The following is a 15,585-nucleotide window of genomic DNA, read 5'->3' on the forward strand; positions in this document are numbered from 1 at the left end:
CTTGGGAAGTTGTAGCTATAAGCCATGCCTCCATGTTTGCCTGAAGCAAGTAGTTTCTCATAGTATGAGTACATATAGAAGGATCACTAACTGCTGCATCACAGCAGTTAAGTGCTGCTGCCAACTCAAATAATTATTTTGTTTGCCTATTTTTGTCAGCTTATTTTGTCATTTTAACTATATGCTCAGCTAAGTTAGACTATCAGGGAACGCTTTACTAATTCTTTAAGTTTTCCATAGACATTTTAACAGATTATTCCCTCCCAGCTAAGTCAATGTGCTAGGTTCAGTATTTTTTTTGAAGAGATTTTTCTGTGACATACCTGTAACAATTACGAAAGTCTAACCTAGCTTATGCTCCTAGCACTGGATGCAATTTTTTTTGAGATTAAAAATGCAATATATATCCTTCTTTGCGTTAACTAGGAGGAAATAGAGATTTGATCGGTATCTCATGCAACAGATAGATGCTCTGTTGCTTTGACAAGTACCAGTGGGAGGATGGGGGAGAAAGAATCAGTATCTCCCACAGTGCTGTAGGACACCAGTTGAACAAAATTATAGTAACACTTCAACAGTCAACAGAATGAAACATTTGCCAGCTGAATATTCAGCACAGTCCTACACTCATCTTTTACAGACACAAGCAACTTAAAAGCTGTACATTTACAAATCGTATATTGTAATTCCAAAGACATAACAACGCTTTGCTTGTTTCTGATGTGCAGGACAAAGCATGTCTTACCTTAAAAGCAGAGAGAAATTGTTAACTTTCCACTTAATTCACAAACAGACTAACAAGGATAATTTTGAGATGTTACAGTAGCCACATTTAGGTACCCACATAATATTGAATATGAATTAAAATATGAGTTTCATACAGTAGAGTAATATTCACTATATACAGACAAGTCATATTGCTATGAAAACCGTAATGTTAGAATTGTTTAAGACCAAATTTTGCCTTTTGACAGAAAGACAATAGAACTTAGGGTACTTCAGGGGTTACAATTCAAGACTTCCATCAAATCTTCTCCACTTGAGACAAACCAGAGCATTTGATACCAGAGGAAAGAACCCTACAGTTCTGTGCTCACTGAGGCTTTCCCACAGCAATACTCTTCTACCTCATTCCCCAGATCCCAAAGCGCCTGCTTTGTTCTTGACAGAGAGTGTTCCTCCTTTCACCCCATATTATACCTATGGGGGATTTGATAAAGGGAATGTATTGCCATATCTCTCATACCTGGAATCACAAACAACAGTGCTATGTAGGAATACTGAACATAAAAGTGTTTTCTTTTTAAAAATTCTGAACACCATGACCAAAATAGGCAATTAACTTAAAATCTTGAATTTTCAGATAAGCAAAAGACAAAAATAACTAACTAGTACCTTGCCCAGGTTGCAATTCAAGGCACACTCCTCATCTAAGCAGTAAGGATTAGATAAGGAATCAAATTATAAACTCTTCTCTTTGGTTACGTTTTAGTGCTAGCACCTCTTCTTAAATACTAACTTAGTTAAACACTGCACACTCATCTGTTTATGGTAAAGTGAAGCACATAACTGGAGGAAGTTCATCACTCAGATTGAGATTGTTGTGTACTGCCTGAGTATGGCATGGAGACCTTTAGAAAGGAGTCTAAGTAGTTGACGCAGCCCAGGAGAACTGCCAGGCACTGCAGCATTGCATCTTCCATTGCCACTGACTGGAAGAAAGAAATGCTCAAATGTAAACAGGCATTCATATGCAAGACTTGTCCAGTGCACACTGACTAGACAGGGACTGACAACAACTGGAACATGACACAAAATGTAAAACACTTTTAAGAACTTGGTTCTACTTCTTCACCCCTTTTTGCAGGCACTGAGAACAGCTTCTCAGCAAGACTAATGTATTTCAGAAACACTAATTAGTTGTCTTCTCCTGTGCAATAACACAGATACGCTCTAAATACTTGATTCTTCTATGCTATATGAAATGATTACTTGGTCTTTAGAGACGAGAACCATATTAAGAATTATTATTTCTTTATTTGACAGTATGTAATGACTGACCTTTGTAACATTTAAATGTAAATTCACACTGAATGTAGAAAGAATTTGTAAAGGTAAATTATAGTAGGACTATACACATAGAAACAGGAAACCCAATATAAAGCCTTCCATTCTACAGAATTATTTTTTAAAGTAGAGAAAATAAATAAGTGCCTAGTTACATTTTACTAATATCTGTATCACTTTTAATTATTAGATTTCTAGGCTAAGATTTTTAAAGAGTAATGAAAGTTAGACTCCTTCAACCATAATTCAGGACACAAAAAAGTGGCCCAACATTCAACCTTCTTACAAACTCAGTCACTTAACTCTATAGCCCAATGTAGCACAATCCACAAGACTATTATCTTCTCTGATAAAAAGGCTCAAATCTGATTTAAAAAAGATATCTGACCAGATGCAGGCTAAGGTACCTATTTCTCTGCTAAACAAGTACTAACGGTTTCCTGAAACCATGTGTTTCTACCTAAAGATAGTCAATAAAGATACTTGAAACTACCCGTTTTGAAATATTAATAGCATTTTATACTCCAGAAAGTTTTTGAAAAGGAACGAATTCTATGAACACTTCCAACTCTTGAGATGTTACCTTGAAACAAGAGTAACTGAAGTACTTCGGCTCCAAAGGACTAACCAGAAGAAATTTAAATCGGTTGTTTTGGAGGGATGACAAAAGACCCAGTGGAAAAAATGTTTAATTTATCTCCCTAGTCATTCATATATGCTATTAAGACATGAAGCAAAGATGAGGTAATTTAACACTTGTTTTAAGTATTCCCTTATTGCAGAACATAAAAACTGTAATATGGAGGCAAATGCAGTGCAATCCACTGTATTCTACTACGGTGTTAACAAGCTGACCTGTAACCTAAAATATATTGTAATATCAGGTAAACCTTACGGTCTTAAAAGGCACACTAGATACTGGTTAAATTGTTCGTTTTATCTTGTACTATATGGCATATTTCTGTATCCGCTATCAATCAAGCGTAGACTATTTCAAGAGAATGAATCAGAAATGGAGCTCTGCAAAATTTAAGAATGTATTCACATAGGCGATTAATGCAACCAGTGTTCATAGCCAATATGGAATAAGTCTCAACAATGATGACAAAAGGTTATAATTTAATGTTGCTGTCAACTTTGCTATCTCTCAAGCATTTAATCAAAACTAGTTTGGCATATTCTTTGTACTCAGAGAGCAGTAGCTTACATATTTACCATTTTGCTTCTGTTTTCTATTAAATTAAGCATTTTGACTAAGTAAAGACACGTATTACTCCCTCTCCTTGTAGGAAATAAGTGCAAAATGGTGTAAGATGGTATATACCTACAGAGTATTTAGAGACGTGTTTGGCTTTTTTTTTTTTTTTTCCTGGGAGTTCACAAACAGTACCACATCCCTCTGCTTCTCCCCCAGGAGCTAGTTTTATTACAGAAGGCAAAGCAAGCACGAGTGCCACTCTATCACTTGTCAGAGAACAAAAGCTACACAAGACAGTGCCAATTATGGTGCTGCTGTCCAAACAGTCTCCCCATCAAATGTGCCTCTCTCAGTTAGTATACTGAAGCACAAAGTAAGAGCAGATCATCATAAAGAAGTGTATCAGTTTTAAACCTACGAGAAAATTTAGAAACAGCCTTGATCAAAAATGAAGCTTTAAATTTATTTATTTAATAAGAATACCTTTTAAAAATAAACATTTCTGTATTTCCCACCTTTACATATTAGTTTACAAGATAAGAAGCCTTTATTATATTTAGAGCTCAGATGTGGCAGGATTTTTGATACATTATTTGAAAAGGTTTACACTTAAATGTGAGCGTTATACAGCTGACTGATAATTATACAAATTGCAAGATATTGTAGCACCAAATGAGCCTGCTCTATTTATGCACCCAGTTACTAATAAGTAAACAAAAAATTCTTCTGTTAATTGGTGAATCTATTCATTCGGCAATTATTTATAAGCCATTTTCTACCTATTTCAAACGTAACAGCGATCTTTACAGTGGCATTTCCTAAAGTTTGTCACAAATTTTTGATTGAATAGGTAAAAGTATCTGAGAATTATGCAAGTTCATAGACTACTTTGTTTTGAGCAATATTACCTAAGAGACAGGTGTGCTCTGCCTTGGTTTAAGAACAGAACTTCCACTTCACATAAACTCCAATAAAACCATGAGTCTTAAGAAAGCTTTCACTAGCTTTGTGCATAAAGTCTCACATGCAAGGCATTCTGAGAACGCTCTCCACAAGAGCCGCCATTAAATCACTGCTGCACACACAGCATCTCTTAAGTGATTTCTCTGTCACTGTATTACAACCAGTCTGAGCTCAGTCCACGAAAAGGTATATATGCCTTTGTAAATAATTAGATCTAGTAATAAAATCATCCAGCCCCCCCCCCAATACATCTTGCACATCTAGTGAAACTACAAAAGGGAGAAGATATAACTCTCTCTGAATTAAGCTCCCATCTCTCAGTTTCAATAGTATAACTGCCCCTCTTAAACTCATCTCTTCCAAGAAAGCAAAGAAAGCTGCTGCGAGGCAAAAATACCAACATACAGCACCAAAAAGTGGTCTTCCTATAAAGCACTGCTTCTACACATTATGAAATGCAGAACACAGTATCTTCAAGCCAGAGGAAGCTTGCTGAAGTCTTCCCAAAGAACTGTCTACATTTTTAAATAATTTTCAGCATTTAAAATAACTCTAAATACTAAGATCTGAACACAAAAAAAAAAAAAAAAAAAAAAATCAATTTTCCCATTAAATTGCAAAATAGTTTACCATTAGTCAAGGTATTTTTGGATAGATGGCAGACATTCTGATAAATCAATATCTTTGTTTAATATGCATCTTCAATTTTTAATTATCATTAGCTTGTTATTTGTTGTTAAGTCGAGCCCTTCAATATTTAAAATATTGAATTTTGTTTGGTTTTTTTTTTGTTTCGGGTTTTTTTTTTTTAGCTACTGTCACAATACTAAGATTATTCACCCCTCTGCTCATGTATAAACTGTTTAGATCATTTATAATCAAACTGAATGCTGACAATTTTAGAATTAATATCCTTTGGTCATACTTATCTGCAAAACACTTCAAATGGACTCAATTAAAAAAAAAAAAATCACCCCAAAATCACAGTATGTTAAGATCTGTCCAAAAAGCATATATAAAAAAAATGTGAGGAAAGCATTCTGTTTTCTCTTAAAATAAATTGCATGCATTTTGACTTTTGTCTCTTACAAGTCTGCAGAGATTCTCCTTGCCTTTCTGTCTCCCTGCCTAACATCGTGAAAGTCACCTTTGAATTGGAATTGAAACAGGGAGTGGTATGGTATACAGCTTTTAATTTCAAACTTCAACTTCAAACACGCCTTCCATCCTAAAGCATGTGACATAATCATAGCTGATCTAGTTTCAAAACAGAAACATTAATATATCTATCATAGTGCTTTTCCTTCTAAATACTTGTAGCACAATTTATTAGACCTTGCAGGAAATTTAGTGTTTTTCTAGTCAGCTTTCAGGAGAAACCATCAGTTGAATTAGCAGATAAACTACTTTAACATATGAATATTTTATGAAAAGATGAAAAAATGAATGCTATTCATAATAAAAGACTGATCTATAACTTCTCTCTGAAGAGCACCTCCTCTACTGACTTCTACAATTTCTGGCATTGTCTTGTGCAGAAATAAACAAAAATCACACAGTTTTAACAAAAGACTGATCAATAAAGCATGAAACCACAAACAACGGACAACTACATTCAGGAACAAGTATAAGCTTACGAACAGCAGATAAAAATTCTGCATGTCAGAAGAAAATCAAGTCTCTCTAATAAAGATTTCAATTTGAAGTACTGATTCCAGCAGATTTGTTGACGTATTGCAGTCTTGTACCACTTTGATGCAAAAGGACAGAAACTGGCAATTTCATATTTACAATCATGGGTCTGGAACCAGAGCTCAAATTTATTCTTAAATAGATTCTGCAGACTAAGTTGATTCAAACTCCAAGTTTGGATGTTAAGTAGTATTTTCTTTAAAAAAAAAAAACAAATAACAAAAAAAACCCACAACCCAAAACCCTCAAAAAGATAGTTGAGAGCATTCCCCAAACTGACATTTTAAATCAATCATTCTAGTTCAATATTTTTTCCATAAACAAGTTAGAAAATAATTAACATTTAGAAGAAAGGGTTAAAAAGTCTAGGATTACCTTCAGTTGATTATTGAAAATATCGATTTCCTGAAGTTTAGATCTGGTTTCTTTTTCTACTTCATCTAGCTGGTCTCGAAGCTGTTGACGTGCTAGTTCCTTGGCTTCTAAGGCTCTTTTGATAGTAAGAAGAGAATCTCCTGTTTTTAAACATATTGTCAAATAAGTATTTTCTTACACAGAGAATTTTAGGTCATAGGAAGCAACATTTTTCAACATGCATCTGCCAACACATAAAAAGAGATTACAGAGTACACTGTGCAATGCAGCATCATGTCTTATACAAACTTAGACATGTACAGAAAGACTTACTGTGCAAACTGTTCTGTTGAACTTGCTTTAGCTGATCATTAAGCAATTGCTTTTCTGGAATCAACCTTCCAAGCATCTGCTGAGATTCCTGTATAGAGGATAATAAGAAGAGAGAAAACAAGAGAAACAGACAAAAAAAGATGAGTGAGGGATGACTTCAGCCATAAGATCTCTTATTTTTATTTCCTCTGAAATGATTCTTTACTTTTTCTCTCACTAAATTATATATTATTGCTATTATCCAAGCACTATCTGCGTGGTACTACCACTCAGATATATTTCTCTAACAATACAAAAAAAGTAAGCATATCAAATTTAACCGTATTACTTGAGAAGTGATTCTCATTGAGTACGTAACTTGGCTTGATATTACTTGAAATTCAGGGGAAATAGACAACGATAGATTCCAGTAAATGTTTGAACAAGCACTTACGAACCATTTCATTCTTATTTTAATAAATGAATATTAACTTTGATCAGGAATAGAAAGGCAAATATTTACAGTTTATTTAAAGAAGAGAAAATAAAGTCTTTCACTTTGAAGGAATGTATTATGGCCTAAAGCTATGCAACACAAGCTCTGTTAGATGAGAATACTTGAGTCCCAGATCTCTCAGTTTAGCTCTCTTGAAAGAGGATTATGATCTCTCTCAATTTCAAGACGTGGTCATAAGATTGTACACTGTTACATTACAGGAGACCTTGCACATGAGAAATTCCTTCTTCAGAGGAATGTTCTTGCTCCTTCTGAAGGATGAAGTGCTAATTCATATACCTTTCAGAAGCCTTGACCTCCAACTTCAAGTTGTCAAAATGTATTATAGAAGCATGAGGTGAAACAGCTTACTTATAAAAGCTGCTTGGCTGTCAACACCCCATCTTTCAGACAAACTAAGTAATTTATTTCAGCAGTTGTCTTGAATTGCAGGCTTTTGAGGAATCAACCATCTGACAATTTCAATTTGCCATTTCAGATTACAAATTACATAACACAATCCTAAAAATAAATGTCACCTAATTGCTTAATACTAGAATGAGTCCCATTAAAAGTTTTTAGTTTTTGTTACAAGAACACGAGGTTGACCATGCTGACATGACTTGGAGGTTGTCCCACTTTACTCATGGCAGGCTTTGATTAGGCATCTGCAGTGTACAGCTTAGATTTTATGATTATGTACTGACTGAATACTACTGTAATCTCTTTATGTTCCAGAAAACATACTTAGATAGCACAGCAGAGTCAAGGATAAATTCACAAAGTATCAAAATTAAGACAAACTATGCATCTGACTATTAGGAGTTACATGTGTCCCCCACTGTTCAGCTGTGCTGCCTATAGCATCAGCAGATCTTTTTCATCCCTTCAAGAATATTATGAAGGCCAGATATTCCTATTATGGCACTATTATTCCCTACCTAGAACCAAATGACAAACAGCAATACACAATGGACCATTTTCTAAATTGTCTCCCTAAGAGGGCCTGCCTCCTTTCCAACAACCACCATTACCATGTTCTTAAACTACAGGCAAAACACTGTCATTTGTGTTCACACTTTCCCTTCCACCACACCCTCTCACCCAAATACCCGCATGCCCCATGCCATAGTTTGTGATGAAAAATGTGAACACAGTATTATTAAATTAGTATGCCACACAGGCACCGTGGAAATCACAGAATCACAGAATGGTAGGGCTGGAAGGGACCTCTGGAGATCATCTAGTCCAACTCCCCTGCCAGAGCAGGGTCACCTACAGCAGGTTGCACAGGAACGCGTCCAGGCGGGTTTTGAATGTCTCCAGAGATGGAGACTCCACCACCTCTCCGGGCAGCCTGTGCCAGTGCTCTGCCACCCTCAAAGAAAAGAGGTTCCTCCTCATGTTTAGGTGGAACTTCCTACGCTCAAGTTTTTGCCCATTACCTCTTGTCCTGTCCCCCAGGCACCACTGAAAAGAGCCTGGCTGCATCCTCCTGACGCCCACCCTTTAAGTATTTATAAGTGTTGATAAGGTCCCCCCTCGGCCGTCTTTTTTCCAGACTGAAGAGACCCAAATCCTTCAGCCTTTCTTCATAAGAGAGGTGTTCAAGACCCCTAATCATCTTGGTAGCCCTTTGCTGCACCCTCTCCAGCAGTTCCCTGTCCCTCTTGAACCGGGGAGCCCAGAAGTGGACACAGTACTCCAGGTGCGGCCTCACCAAGGCAGAGTAGAGGGGGAGGATGACCTCCCTCGACCTGCTGGCCACACTCTTCTTGATGCACCCCAGGATGCCATTGGCCTTCTTGGCCACGAGGGCACATGGCTGGCTCATGGTCATCCTGTTGTCCACCAGGACTCCCGGGTCTCTTTCAGCTGAGCTGCTCTCCAGCAGGTCAGCCCCCGACCTGTACTGGTGCAGGGGGTTATTCCTCCCCAGGTGCAGCACCCTACACTTGCCCTTGTTGAATTTCATAAGGTTCCTCTTTGCCCAGATCTCCAACCTGTCCAGGTCTCTCTGTATGGCGGCACAGCCTTCCGGTGTGTCAACCACCCCTCCCAGCTTTGTGTCATCACACAAATGAAGTTTTCAAGTAGCATAATCCAAGAAAGGTGGCATCTAGTAGACTATATGTATTGGTGGACAAACCTCAAGAGAAAAAGGAAATGAAACGGTCTTTCAAGACACAAGGATATCAAAATTTTATCATTCCAATTCAAGAACCATCGAGATAAGCCAAATAGCAGAATGGATGTCAAAATGAAACAGGATTTACAGAAAAATTATCATTCTTCAAGCACAAAAAGTAACACGGGACAATATTTCAGGGCGGAATGTAATCCTAACCTTAGTTGTTAATTTTTAAAGGCCAGAATACTTCTAAACTCTGGACTACTCAAACTATTCTGTGTATTAAGATTGGAGAGTATTTAAGGACAGAGAATGCCAAGGGATCACAAGGCTCACAAATTCTGTTTCCTGAAATCACAGACAACCACGTAATAAGCATCTATTCCAACAGCATCCACAACATGCTTTTCTACATCCTTTAGTTGTACTGAAGAAACAGATGAAAGAAACTAATGGCATCGCCAACACTGAAGTTTCATGCAACAAGAAATTTAGAAGAATTCAATAACGTCCCGTATAGCAGCAGAAGGCAAACAAAGCAATCAAAACCCAGTTCCTGTCAATCTGATGAGTGAAAGTTCTCTTCTGATCCTACACCCTGAGCAAGCGAGTGTATGAGAAACTGAGATACCACTATACATCTTACGTCTCTGCCACATACTCTGCTTCCAGTGCTTCAGAGGAAAGCCAAATTACTTGGGAGCTCAAGTGTTCATCAAGGAGGCAAAGAATCCCTGAAGGTAACCAGCAGAAGCCCTGTAGACAGTATAAACATAACTCAAACACATACAGTTAGGGTGTTTGGAAGGTGGAATCTTTCTGAACATCTCTGGAAATAACCACTCTACCAGATATCAGAGATTCATATAACTAACTAGCACAAATTTTCATCACCTAGGATTGTTACACAGTTTCTTCCATGAGTTTCGTCAAACTCCATCGTGAAACTAATTAATAAGTTGAAGAATAATTACTCCTTTGAATTAACTCATCATTCTGTAGCAAGTGTCAGGTGTATTAAACTAAAATACTTCCAAGTGAAGATATACCACCCTACAAAGATAACTGACAATATTGACTTTTTAATCTATTCGAGAGTTTAGAGGATCAAAATCTCCTTTTTAAAAAGTTGCTTACTGTTTTTAGTCTTTCCTCTACAAATTAGACAGTAAAATTTACAGGATATTTGAGAAACTAATTTTTTTTTTTTTTTTTTAGGAAAAAGCTATCCACTCTTTTAGGTTCTCCCCAGATAAAATTTGGCCTTTTTTACAAAATAGTGACACTTCTGTCTGGGATCACAATCATGCTAAACCACTCAAGTGACACTAACTGAAATATTAATGGTTGAGATGAATGATCACCTGAGAGAAGATAATATCACAAAGCTACAGCTATTGCTGTCAACTTAAAAAAAAAAAACAAAACAAAACAAAACACAAAACACCTCAAAACCAGAAATCCAACAAAACAACCGCCAGGAAAGGCAAGCATGACTTTCATTACAGAAGTGCTCTTACAGTCATTGTGAAGGAAGCAATTTAGCAAGTGAATAGGCATTAACTAATCTGCCGGACACATACCATCTAGCACCAATTACAATGACCATATACAGTTAAAAAACATTAGATATAGTAGTAATTCCAAAATGAGTAAAACGTAGACAACTGTGCCAAATTCATTGTACTTCGCCAGATGTTTCAATAAAGACAAAAAAAAAAAGGCAATCTGCTTTTCAGCCATTGTGACTGGCTAATAAGCAGCACAAACTGAAAGTTAGGAAGGTAAAGAATCCCTCTGCCCTCCTTAACTTTTTCTTTCATGGTGACATAGTTAAAATCGCTGCATAAAAACTGTAGGTAAGGAAAAAGCACATCTACGATCAGCCAAGGATATGATTAAAAATTCAAAAAATTGTTAATGAGTCTAGAGAGAACACTGCCCCTTGTTTATTTAGTACTTATTAAAAAGATACTTAATTTGTTTCCCAGTAGTGTTGATTTCACTTTTTTTTTTTTTCTCTTCCCTCTGAACCTTCCATTTACTATACCCAGCTGTGGAAGCTCATTCCAAGTTCTTGATAATAATGATATTTTCTCACTTTTTTTTTTTTTTTTTTTTTTACAATGTCTCTGTCCTGGTTTCAGTTGGGATAGTTAGTTTTCTTTCTAGTAGCTGCCGTGTTTTGGATTTAGTATGAGAATAATGTTGATAACACATACCGTTTTAGCTCTTGCTAAGTAATCTTTACATTAGTCAAGGACTTTTTCAGCTTCCCATAGAAGCTGAGAGGGAGCATAGGCAGGACAAGCTGGCCAAAGGAATATTCCATACCATAGACGTCATGCTCAGTACATAAATGGGGGTTGGCCAGGGGGCAGGAATCTGCGATCAGTGCTTGGGATGGGCTGGGCAACCAATCATAGGGTGGTGAGAGCGACTTGTGTGGTATCGCTTTATTTTGGACATTCTTTTATCATTATTATTATTATTCGTTTCCTCTTCTGTTACTGTTGTATTAAACCGTCTTTATCTCAATGCATGAGGTTTTTTCCCCCCCTCCTTTTCTCCCTACCCTACTCGAGGCGGGCAGGAAGGCAATGAATGAGGGGCTGTGCGGTCCTAGTTGCTGACTGAGGTTAAACAACAACAGTCTGTTATAATGGGACACCATCCCAACACATTGGTCTTTACTATAAAATAAACGACTTACAGCTTTTTACTGTAACATATCATTTTTTTCCTTCTTAATTTCTTACATTATGACAAAAGCAAAGAGCTACTTCATCTTTTCTGACTACAGAGGCTAACTGAGCAAAAGTTACCAAGTTAACAGAAATGACACATGAAAGCAGGATATGGATTCAGTTCAATTTATTGAAATATCAATGGCTATGAAGCTGCTTAGCTTCTTCTGAACTGAGTTACAGTACCTTAGACCATTTCTATGGAAAGATTTCGGAACAGAAGGGCTAGAGGGAAATTCAGGTGGTTATTGCTTTTATATGGAGATTGGCTGTGCACATAAGATCAGTAGTGTTTAACTTATTCAGGTAAATGGGGGCTTTTCCATGCATTTGATCAAGCATAGTCAGTTTTTTGTCTCTTTGAGCCAGTACTACTACGTGTAACTTAATTTCCTACACTTGATTTGATGCCGCTTGACCTTTTCAAGTCAATTTTCAGTCACCAATACAGGAGCATTTCGTTAGAGATAGAAGAATGATTTCAAGCCTAACCATGGTAGTTGTTTACCTCACAAATATCCCTTAACAGCATTTCTTTTTTGCTATTGGTTGCATCAAATGGACACAAACACTGCAAAAGAATATGATCCCTAAATTATATTCTTTATAACAAGCTGCTGCCAAAAGAAAGATGTCTTGTGAAAGGCATAATGATGTACACAAAACTTCAAAAGAAATGCAAGATGTTTTCAGAAAGAAAAAAATAAAGTGTGAAAAAATACTCAAACATAAAAACAAAAAACCTGAGCTTTCAAATTCTGGTTTTGTTCAAATGAATGTACTATATTAATTATGCTTAGAAAGTTGAAATGGAACAGTAGGATTAGGTTTTAAGATAGGTTTTACACCTAAGCCCTCATAACATAAGTCTGAAATTCTCTTTGTAGTGCTGGAAAAGCACTTAGAGCCCCCATTACTGGCCAAGAATTAATTTCAAGCAATATAAAATATTTAATAAAGAGAAAAATACCTAAATCAAATACTACAACTCATCTAGGAGCCTTTACAAATTGACAAGAACATTCTTTCACTAAAAGCAGACATCAACTCAATTCCATCTTTAATTTGACAAAGGATTTTAGATAGAGAAGTAGGAAAGATGAATGCCAGGGTTAGACCAAGAACTAACAGGCTTAACTCATAACTTCAATTTTGAAAGGTCATTATTTTATAATTACAAAAAAAAAAATCATCATCACAAAGCCACTTCAAAGCCAACTCTTTCTTTCAGCACACACAGCAATCACCACCAACAAAAACAGATGCCGCAAAATTTCATTCTCCTCATCCTCCCAAACCCTTTAACACCTTCAGCCAAACAATTTGTTTACTGCTCCCCACAACAGGATTCCATGAGGATGAAACGATAATCACAGACACACCTTCAAGTGTAGGAAGCAATCCCTAGACATGTCTGAAGAACATTCATTTAAAAGAATGACGAATTATCTGAAATGATTCCTTATGCGCAAGGAACAACACATCTTATATTGTGGCAAATTTGCTTGCATGATGCAATATTGATGCAGTTGAGGAGGTCAAAATGCAAGCCTAAGAACAAAATTAGAGACCATTTTCTCACCTGTAGCTGCTGTTGCAAATGGGTGATTTCTGCAATTCTCAGTTCTCTAGATTTATTTGTACTTTCAATTTCTTGTCTTTGGGTAGACAGCCGACATCTGATATCCTGAAGCTTTCCCTCCAACTGATTTTTTTTATCATTCTTTAGGGAAAAAAAAAAAAAGAAAAATATTTCTCTTTTTTTACCAGAATGGTTTGTCATGCAAGGCAGGATCTAAACAGTACTCTTATTCCATATTTGAAAGTTGAAATTTCAGAAAATAAACATGGCCGTACCACAGTCACTTCTGTGTTTGTGTGCTTTATCTGCAACACGATTACTTACTAGAGCTTCCAGCTCAAATTCTAAGGTCTTCTTCTTTGCCTTCAGAACAACTATGTCCTCTTGTTCTTTGTTTCTTTGATTTAGTAGCTCTTGCCGACGATTACGCTCCCACTCAAGTTGCCGTTGCCTCTCAAGTTCCCGTTTTGCAGCCTGTAGCGTTAAAAAAAAAAGATCTATTTTGAGAAACTATTCTAGTCGCTAATGTTCATATTGTAATGTGCAAATAAAACATTAATATAAATATACTGCTAAAGTGTGGACTAAATACGTGCCTCTATTTGAACACACAAATTGCTCAATTGTTTACATGCTCGCTTGAAAGCACTGGTGAAATTGGGCTTCACTGTATAGCAGATAGGTGACTAAACAGCGTATCACTCCATTTTAATCAGTTTCCCCAAGATCCAATTTTCTTATTTAACAAGTTCTTTCATATTAAGGCTTCATGAACTCTCCAGGATAGCATCAAATCTCTTTCCAACATTAGACATTATGCGCTTTTTAAAGAATAGACAAATGCTACTGCATTAAATGCATCATTTGTCAATGTGAGAAAATAATAGCTTTTTAAGTTAACCAGTATGTGTTTTCTTTAACAAATTAACTCATCGCAGGAAAATCATGAATACCATCAATGCCCATAAGTTTTTCTTCATTCAAGCATCTCTTTATATCAAAGAAAATAATAATAATTATTATCTTTAAAGAAGTCAGAGGTTAGGGGCACATTGTCCTAGATCTAAGTGTCTCATCCATTCATTGCACATGAAAAATAAAGATAGCTGACTCTTTCCTTACCTTCAAAAACCCAGAAATTTAAGTTAATTCTTTAAATGTTCACTTACTAAAAATGACAGTGAAATATTTTGTGTACACATTACATTTTATTTGTAGACATTACATTTCTAATCAAACACAGCTGCCAGTGACATAACCACCTTCCTTTTGTTCAGTTGATTACCTCTCTTCTTTCTATTTCTTTCCTCCTTTCCTCTTCTCTCTGCCGTTCCAATTCCCGCTGTTTTTCCAACTGTTTCTCTAGCTCCAGTTGTCTTTTACGTTCTTGCTCCTGCCGCTCACGTTCTTTCCTTTCCTGCTCTGCCCGTTCCAGCTGGGCGAGACGCTCTTGTTCTTTGCGTTGCTGTTCAAGGAGAGCCTGCCTCCGTTTTTCAAGTTCTAGATTGCCACGTTCAAAGTTCTCCCGTTTTTTATCTTCAAACGTAACTTTAATGTGTGGAAACATGAAGCAAACAAGAATTAAAGTCTGCTACTGACTTAAAATAAAAATTAAAAATCCTTATATGCTGAATCAAAGTCAAACAACCTTCCAACAGTACTAGATGCAGCTCTCAACTACTGATAATATAGCTGTACAGGTAATTCTAGGTTTTATCATTAGCATTTATGTTGTAGAACCCTTTAAATCCACATCCTTAGGAAACCAAGGTGTGAACTTCGGTTCCCATTCTTCAGGCTTCTAGGTTTCTCCATAAAGCCCAACAAGTGGGTATAATTTAGACAACACATTCATCAGCCAATCCTCTTTGAGGACACAGGATCTGGAGTTCCTCTATATATTTGATAATAGCAGCAGTACAAGAACCAACACTTTAATTACTACAAGTCAAAGAATGCAGCTGACGATACCATCAAAAAGTCATTATGCAAATGACCAGAATGTATTTAAACTTGATATTCTCATAAGATTATGCATTACTG

At 36.5% G+C, this 15,585-nt stretch overlaps 1 protein-coding gene across 8 annotated transcripts in view; it reads right to left on the reverse strand.

The window, feature by feature from the left end:
- Positions 1 to 15,585, reverse strand: part of ITSN1 (intersectin 1) — a 139,719-nt gene that overhangs the window by 65,103 nt on the left and 59,031 nt on the right. For all 8 annotated transcript variants that reach the window (XM_063346125.1, XM_063346119.1, XM_063346101.1 and 5 more), the window contains 5 exons: positions 14,828 to 15,090; positions 13,867 to 14,016; positions 13,543 to 13,683; positions 6,608 to 6,695; positions 6,296 to 6,435 (listed from right to left, as the gene is read on the reverse strand). In XM_063346125.1, coding sequence (XP_063202195.1) covers positions 6,296 to 6,435; positions 6,608 to 6,695; positions 13,543 to 13,683; positions 13,867 to 14,016; positions 14,828 to 15,090 — 782 coding nt within the window. The remainder of the gene's footprint in view (positions 1 to 6,295; positions 6,436 to 6,607; positions 6,696 to 13,542; positions 13,684 to 13,866; positions 14,017 to 14,827; positions 15,091 to 15,585) is intronic.

This window comes from Chroicocephalus ridibundus, chromosome 1 (assembly GCF_963924245.1).
Source record: "Chroicocephalus ridibundus chromosome 1, bChrRid1.1, whole genome shotgun sequence".
In the NCBI taxonomy this organism is placed as follows: Eukaryota; Metazoa; Chordata; class Aves; order Charadriiformes; family Laridae; genus Chroicocephalus; species Chroicocephalus ridibundus.